The following is a 13,925-nucleotide window of genomic DNA, read 5'->3' as shown; positions in this document are numbered from 1 at the left end:
GCGAGGGAGTGAAGGGGAAGTGAGGTGATATAGGGAAGTGCACAGGTGTAAACACTAATTGGAACCACTGCACCAATCAGCGGTGCAGTGGCCCTTTAAATCGCAAAGACCCGGCGCGCGCGCGCCCTAGGGAGCGGGGCCGCGCGCGCCGGGACAGAACTGACGGGGAGCGAGTAAGGTACGGGAGCCGGGGTGCGCATCGCGAGCGGGCGCTACCCGCATCGCGAATCGCATCCCGGCCGGAGGTAGTAACGCAGCGCCCCGGGTCCGTGGAACCGACCGGGGCGCTGCAGTGAGGGAAGTGTAGCGAGCGCTCCGGGGAGGAGCGGGGACCCGGAGCGCTCGGCGTAACAGTCTCCTTGCAACAAAGACAATATAAGTCCTACTCTCTGATCCTCTGTGCTAGTAGACTGTGGTGTCATGCGAAAATATAGCTTACAACTCTCTCTGAAGACAACAAATTTCTTTCGGTCACCTGAAAAACAGTCAGGAAGATTAATTTTATTGTCCCTTGAAACAGCTGGAGGACAGACCACTGACTGACCATTAGCTATCTCCTGAGCCTGAACCCTCTCAGCCAGAGAATGCACGAACTGGGTTAATCCCTGCATTTGCTCTACTAAAGCAGTCATTGCTTCCATCATAGCAGGTGCAGGTAGTAGTTTGGGCCTGTGAAAATGTCCCGTATGGGCAGGGAAGGAGTGCTCGCTAAGCTCACCCGCGCCCCTGTCCCTGCCTACTTGTCCTCCTATCCTAAATGATAGGTCGGCAACTGGTCGACAATCCCTTCCTAAATAAGTAAGGGGAGTCAAATGTCAACACAATAAAATACAATCCTGTCAGTTGTCAGGAGCAACAGGGAAACAAGCAACAAACAAAGACAAACTAAACATACACACAAAGTCAATGTCAGTAAAACCGAGTTTAGCCAGGAGTGGGAAGAGGTGCCGAATCGCTATAACAAAAGAGAAGTCAGATAGAAAGCCAGAAGTCAAGTAGCCGGGTATACAAGGAACTAAGGAAATGCTAGCTACTCAGGTAATGAACAGTTTCACAGGCATCTTCCCAGTGTCTGATGCCTGGTAATATAGGGAGATGCACATGTGGTCAATCAGTAGCTAGCCACTCAGACAGCAGGACGTAGCCCGGCAACCTTGCAACAACACCTTGTCAGCACCTGTTAACCCTGCTGATGCTGACATAAAGATAAGCACAAGCCTTTTGTCTGCAGGTACCGCTCACGCGAATTTACGCTCGAGGTGTACCTGCAGACATACTTTCCGCCTTTGGGGGTACAGTTGCCCAAAAAGTTAAGAACCACTGCTCTAATAAAGTCATACATCCCCGATTTGAGAAAAAATTCCCCCGTCCCGCTCCCCTTTCTATGACGCAAGCTCAGGAGCTGACCCCACGTCATAGCGGGGTGGTCCCAATGGCTATTAGCCACCAGGACCCGTGGCTAATACCGGACATCACCAATCCCGGTGATGCCTGGCATTAACCCCTTAGACGTCGTGATCAAAGTTGATCGTGGAGTCTAAAACAAAAATACAAAAACGCAGTATACTACGGTTTTAGGTCCGGTCACAAAATTGGATACGGGTCAAAAATGAGCCGACCGTTTGACTCCGGTCGGCTCATTAAAGTGAATGGAGTTCCGAGCTGGGCCGGCTGGGGTACGGGAGCGTCAGGTTTGCCCCTCCCCCAGCCAGATCCGGCACCCGAAGTGTAAAACCGAGATGTGAATGCCGCCTAATAAAAGTTTTAATTACCCCCCTTTTCCCATTTAAGAAAAACAAACAATGTAACGATGTAAACAAAAATAAACATATGTGGTATCGCCACGTGCGTAAATGTCCAAACTATAAAAATATAACAAAGAAAGAAAGATAAGGAGGCACTCGGATCTTCTGCATTTTTCTTTATTCAATCAGGTCACAAGAGGTTATTGATTAAGCCCAGGTGCGCGAAACGGCCCGTCGACCAGGCATTGTAATATGACCTGATTGAATAAAGAAAAAACGCAGAAGCTCCGAGAGCCTCCTTATCTTTCTTTGCTTGGATATGGATCTGTTTCATGGATGAGAAGCGGGAGTACAGCTTTGCTAAAGGGTCCAAGAGTAGCGGTTGCAGTGCGGATTCAGTCGTTCCAATGAGGCAGTGCCGACAATGAACTATATCTTTATTATTGTATAAAAATATAATGTTAATTAAACCGTACAGTCAATGGTGTATACATAAAAAAAATACCAAATTCCATAATTGCATATTTTTGGTCACTTTTTATACCCAAAGAAAATGTATAAAAAGCGATCAAAAAGTCCCATCAAAACTAGAATGGTACAGATAAAAACTACACATCATGGCGCAAAACATGAGCTTCTTGTTTTGCCATAGATTTTGTTGTGAAATGATTGATGGTACTACAAAAGTAAAATTGGTAGCACAAAAAACAAGCCCTCATACGCTGCTTCCATGTCTCCGGTGGGGACGCGATCCGAGGTACGGGACGTGCCCGCTCTCGGATCGCGCCTCGTGTCTCCCACCTGCCCCATCCTCCTGTTCAGTCCCAACGCGCGCGGTCCCGCTCTCTAGGGCGCATGCGTGCCGGGTCTCTCAGATTTAAAGGGCCATGCACCAATTAATGGTCCTTGCCGGATCTTGTTGCCTAGTGCCCTGTGAAAGCGTCTCTGTGTGTTCCATTGCCTGTGTACCCAGACCCTTGCCGTTGCCCCTGACTACGAACCACTGCTGCCTGCCCAGACCTTCTGCTGCGTCCGACCTTGCTCTTGCCTTGTGTACCACGCCTGTCTCAGCTGTCAGTGAGGTTGAGTCGCTATCGGGTGGAACGACCTGGGGGTTACCTGCCGCTGCAAGTCCATCCCGCTTTGCGGCGGGCTCTGGTGAAAACCAGTAACCCCTTAGATTCCATTCCCCTGGTAAGGCCCACGCCATCACCTCACTGACACAGAGGATCCACTACCCGTGTCCTCCCTGCATACCAGTCCGGATCCTGACAACTTTATATGTATATTTAAAAATGTGTATTTGTTTGGGTGAAAAAATGCTGTCCCTGCAGCTATTGCCTGTGTCTCTATATGAGAAAGTGAGGGCAGGACAAGCAGGACTTGTTAATCATCTTGTTGTGTGAGCAAGTACAATGTCACAGAGCCTTACAGCACAGAGCCCTGCTTGTCCTCAGTGCACAGAGCCCTCTTTGTCAGAGCCCTGCTTGTCCGCAGTGCACAGAGCCCTGTTTGTCCTCAGTGTACAGAGCCCTTCTTGTCCTCAGTATACAAAGCTCTGCTTGTCCTCAGTGTACAGAGCCCTGCTTGTCCTCAGTGTACAGAGCCCTGCTTGTCCTCAGTGTACAGAGCCCTACTTGTCCTCAGTGTACAGAGCCCTGCTTGTCCTCACTGTACAGAGCCCTTCTTGTCCTCAGTGTACAGAGCTCTGCTTGTCCTCAGTGTACAGAGCCCTGCTTGTCCTCAGTGTACAGAGCCCCGCTTGTCCTCAGTGTACAGAGCCCTGCTTGTCCTCAGTGCAGAGCCCTGCTTGTCCTTACTGTACAGAGCCCTGCTTGTACAGAGCCCTGCTTGTCATCAGTGCACAGAGCCTGCTTGTCCTCAGTGTACATAGCCCTGCTTGTCCTTACTGCACAGAGCCCTGCTTGTCCTCAGTGTACAGAGCCCCGCTTGTCCTCAGTGCACAGAGTCCTGCTTGTCCTCAGTGTACAGAGCCCTGCTTGTCCTCGGTGTACAGAGCCCTGCTTGTCCTCAGTGTACAGAACCCTGCTTGTCCTCAGTGCACAGAGCCCTACTTGTCCTCAGTGTACAGAGCCCTGCTTGTCCTCAGTGTACAGAGCCCTGCTTGTCCTCAGTGTACAGAGCCCTGCTTGTCCTCAGTGTACAGAGGCCTGCTTGTCCTCAGTGTAGAGAACCCTGTGTGGTGTCCCGGTACCGTATAGTATACCGTACTTTGCATGGTGCTCCCCAAAGTCAGAGTTACTTTGTTCCAGTAGCATCCTCCTAGTGGGAAAGCCCCTAGTCGCCTCTTCCTTATTCAATTCTATGATGTCTACATGTATAAATAATTGTATGTTTAATTATCTATATAGTGCCGCAGGACCTTAGGTCACATGACTAATGTTAATTCTAGTAAGGTATGTTGAAGGACCTTCCTAGGTCACGTGTGTGGTCACATGGTTAGACCATAATTCCTTGTAAAGTGAATGACAGGTGGTATGGACCAGTGAGCTTAAGGCCAGCCCCTACCCATATAAGGGAGCTGCAACCAATGATCGCTCTCTTGGGTGCCGGACAATCAGAGAGAACGGAGTTCCGTGTTACTTACAAAGACAAGCTTAGGCCTGAAGCCTGCCAGCCTCAGCCTGAATCTAATTGTGAGTTATGATATCAATCCCCGCTAAAGCTAGTGTGACTGCTGGACCTAAACTCAATCCCCTAAATCCAGTGGAACAGCACTTAATCCTTTTCTAAGCTCAGAACTCATGAGGTCCCAACCAACTGTCAGGATCTTAATAGACTATTGTACAAAGACTGTTCCTGTTTAATGTTGCATAAAAGCTGCAGTAAAAGTTCCGACAGTTTTATGAAAACCTCCGGTTGTGGATAATCATTTATTATACCTCCCTATCGTTCTTGGGACAGGTGGCGATAGGACAAGCATATACAGAGGAGCCCTCACCCTGGCATCACGAGTGATAAGGGTTAAACAAGCACCCTTTAGTTACCGCACAGCTACACCCCATATACCCAACAACCCCAGGCTACCAAACCTGCTTGTCCTCAGTGCACAAAGCCCTGCTTGTCCTCAGTGTACAGAGCCCTAATTATCCTCAGTGTAGAGCCCTGCTTGTCCTCAGTGTACAGAGCCCTGCTTGTCCTCAGTGTACAGAACCCTGCTTGTCCTCAGTGTACAGAGCCCTGCTTGTCCTCGGTGTACAGAGCCCTGCTTGTCCTCGGTGTACAGAGCCCTGCTTGTCCTCAGTGTACAGAGCCCTGCTTGTCCTCAGTGCACAGAGCCCTGCTTGTCCTCAGTGTACAGAGCCCTGCTTGTCCTCAGTGTACAGAGCCCTGCTTGTCCTCGGTGTACAGAGCCCTGCTTGTCCTCAGTGTACAGAGCCCTGCTTGTCCTCAGTGCACAGAGCCCTGCTTGTCCTCAGTGTACAGAGCCCTGCTTGTCCTCAGTGTACAGAGCCCTGCTTGTCCTCGGTGTACAGAACCCTGCTTGTCCTCAATGCACAGAGCCCTGCTTGTCCTCAGTGCACAGAGCCCTGCTTGTCCTCAGTGTACAGAGCCCTGCTTGTCCTCAGTGTACAGAGCCCTGCTTATCCTCAGTGTACAGAGCCCTGCTTGTCCTCAGTGTACAGAGCCCTGCTTGTCCTCAGTGTACAGAGCCCTGCTTGTCCTCAGTGTACAGAGCCCTGCTTGTCCTCGGTGTACAGAGCCCTGCTTGTCCTCAGTGTACAGAGCCCTGCTTGTCCTCAGTGCACAGAGCCCTGCTTGTCCTCAGTGTACAGAGCCCTGCTTGTCCTCAGTGTACAGAGCCCTGCTTGTCCTCGGTGTACAGAACCCTGCTTGTCCTCAATGCACAGAGCCCTGCTTGTCCTCAGTGCACAGAGCCCTGCTTGTCCTCACTGCACAGAGCCCTGCTTGTCCTTAGTGTACAGAGCCCTGCTTGTCCTCACTGCACAGAGCCCTACCAGTCCACCCACACTTTCTGTATTTGGACTCTTCACAGAGACAAACAGACAATAGATGTAGGGACAAAAAAATACAAAATTTTTAACGAATCTATATTACAAATATACATATAATGGTTTTATCACCATTATATAAAAAGTTTTTGTTTAAGGGTTGTTCCAGGAATAAAAAAAACAGGCCTCCTTTTCTTTCAAAGATCTCTCCCTGTTTGTCTCCAGGTTGGGTGTGGTTCTGTAGCTCAGTTTCTTTGAAGTGAATGGAGCCAAATTGTGATACCACACGCAAAGTGGAGACAAGGAGGACGCTGTCTTTGAAAGAAAAAAGGCCTGTTTTTTTCATTCCTGGAATACCCCTTTAATAACAGATACACTTTAAACACTAAGGTTGGGTTCACACCTGCATTGGTAACTTTACAGCGCTCTTCCATCACAGCTTCTGCCAAATCTGCTCTATTCTGTCAAGTAAACTGCAGGACACCATACTGGAAATCCAACAGCCATCATTAACATCATTGGGTGCCTTCTGGCGCCGTCCATGCCTAGTGTTTAAAAATCTGCTTGCAAGGGTTTTTTTTTTTTTTTTTTTTGCTCATTAGTGAGCAGGACAGAACCTCAGACATCTGTGAGAACACAAACGAAAACAGGTTCTTTACCAAAATCAGTTTTATCGATAATGTAAGTTAATGGGAATTGGATTCTGCTATCTGGCATACAGCAGGTAACATTTTCTTTAGTTTTTGAACATATAAGTCTAATACACTTATGCTGGGTTCACAATGCGTAACTGCTGTCAGTTTAACCCCTTAAGGACGCAGGACGTAAATGTACGTCCTGGTGCGGTGGTACTTAACGCACCAGGACATACATTTACGTCCTGTGCATAACCGCGGGCATCAGAGCGATGCCCGTGTCATGCGCGGCTGATCCCGGCTGCTGATCGCAGCCAGGGACCCGCCGGCAATGGCCGACGCCCGCGATCTCGCGGACGTCCGCCATTAACCCCTCAGGTGCCGGGATCAATACAGATCCCGGCATTTGCGGCAGTGCACGATTTGAATGAATGATCGGATCGCCCGCAGCGCTGCTGCGGGGATCCGATCATTCAGAAAGCCGCACGGAGAGCCCCTCACCTTCCTCCGTCCGGCTCTCGGCGTCTCCTGCTCTGGTCTGAGATCGAGCAGACCAGAGCAGAAGATCGCCGATAACACTGATCTGTTCTATGTCCTATACATAGAACAGATCAGTATTAGCAATCATGGTATTGCTATGAATAGTCCCCTATGGGGACTATTCAAGTGTAAAAATTTTTTTACAAAAATGTAAAAGTTAAAGTAAAATAAAAGTTAAAAATCCCCTACCCCAATAAAAAAGTAAAATGTCAGTTTTTTCCTATTTTACCCCCCAAAAGCGTAAAAAATAAATTTTATAGACATATTTGGTATCGCCGCGTGCGTAAATGTCCGAACTATTAAAATAAAATGTTAATGATCCCGTACGGTGAACGGCGTGAATGAAAAAAAAAAAAAAGGCCAAAATTGCTACTTTTTTAATACATTTTATTAAAAAAAAAATTATAAAAAATTTATTAAAAGTTTTTTATATGGAAATGTGGTATAAAAAAAAAAGTACAGATCATGGCGCAAAAAATGAGCCCCCATACCGCTGCTTATACGGAAAAATAAAAAAGTTATAGGTCATCAAAATAAAGGGATTATAAACGTACTAATTTGGTTAAAAAGTTTGTGATTTTTTCTAAGCACAACAATAATAGAAAAGTATGTAATAATGGGTATCATTTTAACCGTATTGACCCTCAGAATAAAGAACACACATCATTTTTACCATAAATTGTACGGCGTGAAAACGAAACCTTCCAAAATTAGCAAAATTGCGTTTTTCGTTTTAATTTCCCCACTAAAATAGTGTTTTTTGGTTGCGCCATACATTTTATGATATAACGAGTTATGTCATTACAAAGGACAACTGGTCGCGCAAAAAACAAGCCCTCATACTAGTCTGTGGATGAAAATATAAAAGAGTTATGATTTTTAGAAGGCGAGGAGGAAAAAATTAAAACGTAAAAATTTAATTGTCTGAGTCCTTAAGGCCAAAATGGGCTGAGTCCTTAAGGGGTTAATGTATACGTTTGACAGGAAAAAAAATTATACATGTATGTGCCATATGCCACACCATATATTTCCTATCTACATCTGTTTCCCATTTACTTAAATATTATTTTTTTTTAATTGTAAAGTAAACTTTGTCTTTTGCCGTACACAATAACGTGGCTGACTACGTTTTTGCATACAGCAAAATTAATCATACTGTAAGTGGAACTGAGACAAAAGCACGGTGTGAACCCAGCCTTAGACTGCGGTACAGGCGTATTTTTCCTCATTACCGAACTGAAAATCATTAAATCCTGTGCTCCCTACAAATTAAGTAAAATGGCGGCACAATTAGACGTCTTGGTCCGCTCCAGTCTCCGTAGCAGTGGGCGGGGACCTGATAGGTCACGTGATGTAAACAGTCCGTTTCTATGACATAGCTGTGTACGTTCTCGCTCCGTTTACCACGTCTGCCCTGTGTATTCCCGCTCTGTGATCCGCATGCATAGTCGCGGTCTGTAAAGAAGCCGCCATTAATAATCACTCCCCTCCGGGTGACTGTGCCGGGATTCCCCTCCCTCCTTTGCCCCGATCCGCCTATGACGACGTCATACAGGCAGGTGTCGGACGGAAACGTGGTGAGAGGACCAAGATGGCGACTCCCTATGTGACCGATGAGTCCGGTGAGTGTAGCACCGGGAGCGGGAAGGGATGCCTGGCTCGTGTGCAGTTCGTCTTCTAGACGGATTCCCGCGGGTGGCGCTGCAGTTTGAGATGAATGGCGGCGCATCTATCTATCATCCATCATTGTGTGCACCCTGCCCGGCTCAGTCATGACTCCCCTGTATACACCGGGCTCGTATATAGGTGGTGTTTACTGTGCACATTACATTGCTGCCATTCAGGGGAGATCCTTTCATTCTGTGCTTATCAATAGTGTTCTAAGGCAGTGTTCACACCTGCGTACAGGGCCACACTGCACACTCCGCTTAAACAAGGCTGAGTTCACTATTTGTTTTATTTCAGAAAACTTAATGGATACTACAAGTATATGCTGATGTGTGCCATGCGTTTCCCATTGACTTATTTAAAAAAAAAAGAAAACAAAAACATATGCAGGTTTTTTTTTTGTGTACACTATACCGTGGCTGACCACATTTTGGCATAAAGGAAAACCAAACAAACTGTTAAGGAGGCAGAAATTCAGCCTAATTCCAAGGTTGTGACCCTGCGTGATGTTCAGCTCCAGCGTAGGGCGACACAGGCCATACTGGGAGGTGCAGTTACCGAGGTAACCGTATAAGGCTCCGGAAAGTTCTGCGCACAAGTCCCTCACTGTACTGCACACTATATATATATATATATATATATATATATATATATATATATATATATAACAACAACACTTCAAAAATAGTCAAAAAGCTTGTATAGTTTATTCACCCATTGATAATTAAAAAGTACACAAGTTATGTTTTTTTTTTAACTATTTTTGGAGTGCTGTTTGATCCTTGCTTTTGCTGGTATTACTGACAGTCTGTGACCTATGCTGGAAATCCCACATGCACCCACAGCTTTCCTTGCACTATAAGGGTTGTCTCTCCTTTGGCTTCACAACACACACGCACACGTAAATGTTGGCACCCCTGAAATTTTTCTAGAAAATAAAGTATTTCTCAGAGAAAAGGATTGCAGTAACACATGTTTTGCTATACACATGTTTATTCCCTTTGTTTGTATTGGAACTAAACCAAAAAAGGGAGGAAAAAAACAAATTGGACATAATGTCACACCAAACTCCAAAAATGGTCTGGACAAAATTATTGGCACCCTTAACTTAAAGGACAACTGCAGCGGCATTACATTTATCCCCTATCCACAGGATAGGGGATAAGTGTTTGATCGCGGGTGGTCCGACCGCTGGGGCACCGCCATAAGCACTCATGGTGAGCGCTAAGGTGCGTAGCGTCGACCTAGAGGTCGATGGTGATGCCCCGTCCCCATACAGTTCTATGGGGGATGTGGGGAGGCACGAATGCTGCCTCCCCGCCTCTCCCATAGAGATGTATGGAGGAGGCGTGCCGGCCGCAACGTCATGCTGCGGCTGGCACGCCCCCTGCATGGGAGAGCCGCGGCTCCGTACAGGAGATCGCCGGGGGCCCCAGCGTTCGGACCCCCTGCGATCAAACACTTATCTCCTATCTTGAGGATAGGGGATAAGTGTTTGTAACGCTGCAGATGTCCTTTAATATTTGGTTGCACATCCTTTGGAAAAAATAACTGAAATCAATGGCTTCCTATAACCATTAATAAGCTTCTTACACCTCTCAGTCGGAATGATGGCCCACTCTTCCTTTGCAAACTGCTCTAGGTCTCTCTTATTGGAAGGGCGCCTTTTCCCAACAGCAATTTTAAGATCTCTTCACCGGTGTTCAATGGGATTTAGATCTGGACTCATTGCTGCCACTTCAGAACTCTCCAGCGCTCCATTTCTGGGGGCTTTTTGACATATGTTTGGGGTCATTGTCCTGCTGGAAGACCCAAGATCTCTGACGCAAACCCAGCTTTCTGACACTGGGCTGTACAGGGCGACCCAAAATCCGTTGGTAATCCTCAGATTTCATGATGCCTTGCACACATTCAAGGCACCCAGTGCCAGAGGCAGCAAAACAACCCCAAAACATCATTGAACCTCCACCAGATTTCACTGTAGGTACTGTGTTCTTTTCTTTGTAGGCCTCATTCCATTTTCGGTAAACAGTAGAATGATGTGCTTTACCAAAAAGCTCTATCTTGGTCTCATCTGTCCACAAGACGTTTTCCCAGAAGAATTTTGGCTTTCTCAAGTTCATTTTGGCAAAATGTAGTCTTTCTTTTTTATGTCTCTGTGTCAGCAGTGGGGTCCTCCTGGGTCTCCTGCCATAGCGTTTCATTTCCTTTAAATGTCGACGGATAGTTTGTGCTGACACTGATGTTCCCTGAGCCTGCAGGACAACTTGAATACCTTTTGGAACTTGTTTTGGGCTGCTTATCCACCATCTCAACTACCCTGCATTGACACCTTTCATCAATTTTTATCTTCTGTCCACGCCCAGGGAGATTAGCTACAGCGCCATGGGTTGCAAACTTCTTGATAATGTTGCGCACTGTGGACAAAGGCAAATCTAGATCTCTGGAGATAGACTTGTAACCTTAAGATTGTTGATATTTTTGCACAATTTTGGTTATCAAGTCCTCAGACAGTTCTTCTCCTCTTTCTGTTGTCCATGCTTAGTGTGGCACACACAGACACACAACGCAAAGACTAAGTGAACTTCTCTCCTTTTTATCTGCTTTCAGGTGTGATTTTTATATTGCCCACACCTGTTACTTGCCCCAGGTGAGTTTAAAGGAGCATCACATGCTTGAAACAATCTTATTTTTCCACAATTTTGAAAGGGTGCCAATAATTTTGTTCATCCCATTTTTGGAGTTTGGTGACATTATGTCCAATTTGCTTTTTTTTGTTCAGTTCCAATACACACAAAGGAAATAAACATGTGTATAGCAAAACATGTGTTACTGCAATCATTTTCTGTGAGAAATACTTTATTTTCTTGAATAATTTCAGGGGTGCCAACATTTACGGCCATGACATTTATATATATTTAGAGATAGATATACATATACACACACAGAGATGTGGGAATTGTGACGCCCGAGACATGCAGTCCCCGGTGCCGGGCAGGTCAATTAATCAGGCATTTAGCCCTACTTCGGGCAAGCAGCGCTAAATGCCAGAAGAATTCTCATATGAAGGGAAAAGACTGTCTTGCCCAGTCAATAAACTGCTATTCACCGCAGCTGTATGCTGCAGCCTATAGCGAGCCTTCCTGGTGGCCGGTGTGTGCAGTGAGTGGCGTCATCACACATGCCGCGCAGGACGACGGAACGCTGATGTCCTGCGCGCCGCGCTCAATTACGTCACTCGCTGCGCACACCTCCACCAGGAAGTCCCCGCAGGGAACAGGGAGATGTAAGTAGCAGTGAGTTACTTACTTAATCTTGGCTACTTACTATAAAAAGGGAGGACCAGCCTACCACAAGGGGCTAACCGATCTACTTAGGGCAGTTCTTCCCAACCATGGTGCCTCCAGCTGTTGAAAAACTACAACTCTCATCATGCTGGTAGTTGTAGTTTTGCTACAGTTGGAGGCACCCTGGTTGAAACTTAGGGGGTATAATTGTTTAAATGGGAGCCCTACCTGCTGGGGGTCATATCTATCTGGGGTCCTTTCTTCCTATTGGGAATCCCCACCTAATCATCAGGTAGGACTCCCCAGTAGGTAGACAGGCCCCCAGATAGATACGACTGCCATCAGTGAAGGGGGACCTATCTGTCTGTGGCCCCTGTACCTACTGGGGAGCCCTATCTGATGGAGGTCATATCTATCTGGGGGCCTTTCTACCTACTGAAGAGCCCTACCTGGTTGGGGTCATATGTATTTGTGGACCTGTCTACATATGGGGGACATATCCTTCTGGGGCTCTGTCTGCCTACTGGGGGAGCCCACCCTTCCTACCCACTGGGGGGGGGGGGGCATATCTATCTGGGGCATTATTTACTTACAAGGGGAGCCCTACCTACCTACCTGATGTGGGGATGTACCTACCTGATAAAGGGACATACCTTCCTGAAGGGGGGACTGCTTGCTTAATAGGGAAGACTTACTTATCAGGGGCCCTATCCACATAATAGGATAACATACTGGTCTGCCTATTAGGTTTCTATTAATGAAGACCATATTTACAGACTATTTTGGTTGAAATTATTTTATGTACCAGGACAAGTGGATCGTCATGAGGGACAAGTAGATTGTGCTCAGTTTTAGTCCCTTGGACAAGCGTTTTTTTTATTATTTTTTTTATTTTTTCCACCCCCCCTCACTTTGATGTCCATAAGAAGACAAATAAAACAGTGACTTGATGAGACAACCCAAAGTTGTTTCCAGATAACAAGATCCTTTCTGTCAGACCCTTGACACTTATACACAGGTCAGTTTTGCCTCCTGTAAAACACCCATTGATCTGATAGGGGAGCGAACACTTGTCAGGGATGTGCCCTCCCATGTAAGTGAATGATCCAGCACCGATCTTGTAGTTGGGTGCTTATACCTGGCTGCCCGACAGCATACCGCTCTGCAGCCATGACCATGTATACTGTGAACATAGGGGGTTCCTTATCTTGTAGTTAAAGGCAGCTTTTGTTACTGCGCTCCGCTCTTTTCAACGTGTTGAGCGAAGTACGCATGCGCTAAGGGATAGAAAGTTTTGTTTGTGACCCGTTGGCGTGACGCGCACTTACCTGCGTATATCAGAGGCGACGCCACCACGTCACGGCATGGAGCCGGAAGAAGCCGCCAGCGAAACACTGTGTCGCTCCACCCTCTGGACCGTTCCAGCTGTTTATGATCGTCCATTAAAACTTATCCTGCACAGTACAGTGAGTTGCCGCTACATTCCTTTCTTCGTACGTTGCATGTTAGTGACTTTCTTTGCGAGCACCGCTGGATTGTTTGGAGATCATTCTCATAGTGCTTCACACGTGCCACTGTGGCTACCGGGTTTGACTGTCTGGATTGTGAGTGGTGCTCATCATCTTCTGCCCTCTTCCTTTGTTTATACTGTGAACATAGGATCCATATTGAATGTGTACGGCACCTTCAGTCCATTCCCTTTTAGCTCTTTTTTTTTTTTTTACCTTATTTTTTTGTCGGAGGCCAGTGTTACATTTTAAAGGGGTATTCCAGGAAAAAAACTTTTTTTTTTTTTTTTATCTATCAACTGGCTCCAGAAATTTAAACAGATTTGTAAATTACTTCTATTAAAAAATCTTAATCCTTTTAATAATTATCAGCTGCTGAAGTTGAGTTGTTTTCTGTCTGGCAACAGTGCTCTCTGCTGACATCTCTGCTTGTCTCTGGAACTGCACAGCGTAGAAGAGGTTTGCTATGGGGATTTGCTTCTACTCTGGACAGTTCCTGAGACACGTGTCATCAGAGAGCACTGAGACAGAAAAGAACAACTCAATTTCAGCAGCTCATAAGTACTGA

At 46.5% G+C, this 13,925-nt stretch overlaps 1 protein-coding gene across 3 annotated transcripts in view; it reads left to right on the top strand.

Moving 5' to 3' along the window:
* The first annotated feature begins 4,281 nt into the window (after positions 1–4,281).
* The window catches only part of PYM1 (PYM homolog 1, exon junction complex associated factor), a 35,023-nt gene continuing 25,379 nt past the window's right edge, over positions 4,282–13,925 (top strand). Inside the window, exon 1 of one of the 3 annotated variants that reach the window (XM_056562371.1) lies at positions 4,282–4,402. In XM_056562371.1, coding sequence (XP_056418346.1) covers positions 4,297–4,402 — 106 coding nt within the window. In that variant the 5' untranslated portion in view covers positions 4,282–4,296. Of the gene's footprint in view, positions 4,403–8,196; positions 8,517–8,606; positions 8,701–13,925 lie in introns of those variants that run through there. The other 2 variants (XM_056562373.1, XM_056562372.1) reach the window with 2 other exon arrangements.

This window comes from Hyla sarda, chromosome 2, assembly GCF_029499605.1.
Source record: "Hyla sarda isolate aHylSar1 chromosome 2, aHylSar1.hap1, whole genome shotgun sequence".
NCBI classification, from domain to species: domain Eukaryota; kingdom Metazoa; phylum Chordata; class Amphibia; order Anura; family Hylidae; genus Hyla; species Hyla sarda.
This window is presented reverse-complemented; position numbering and strand designations above follow the sequence as displayed.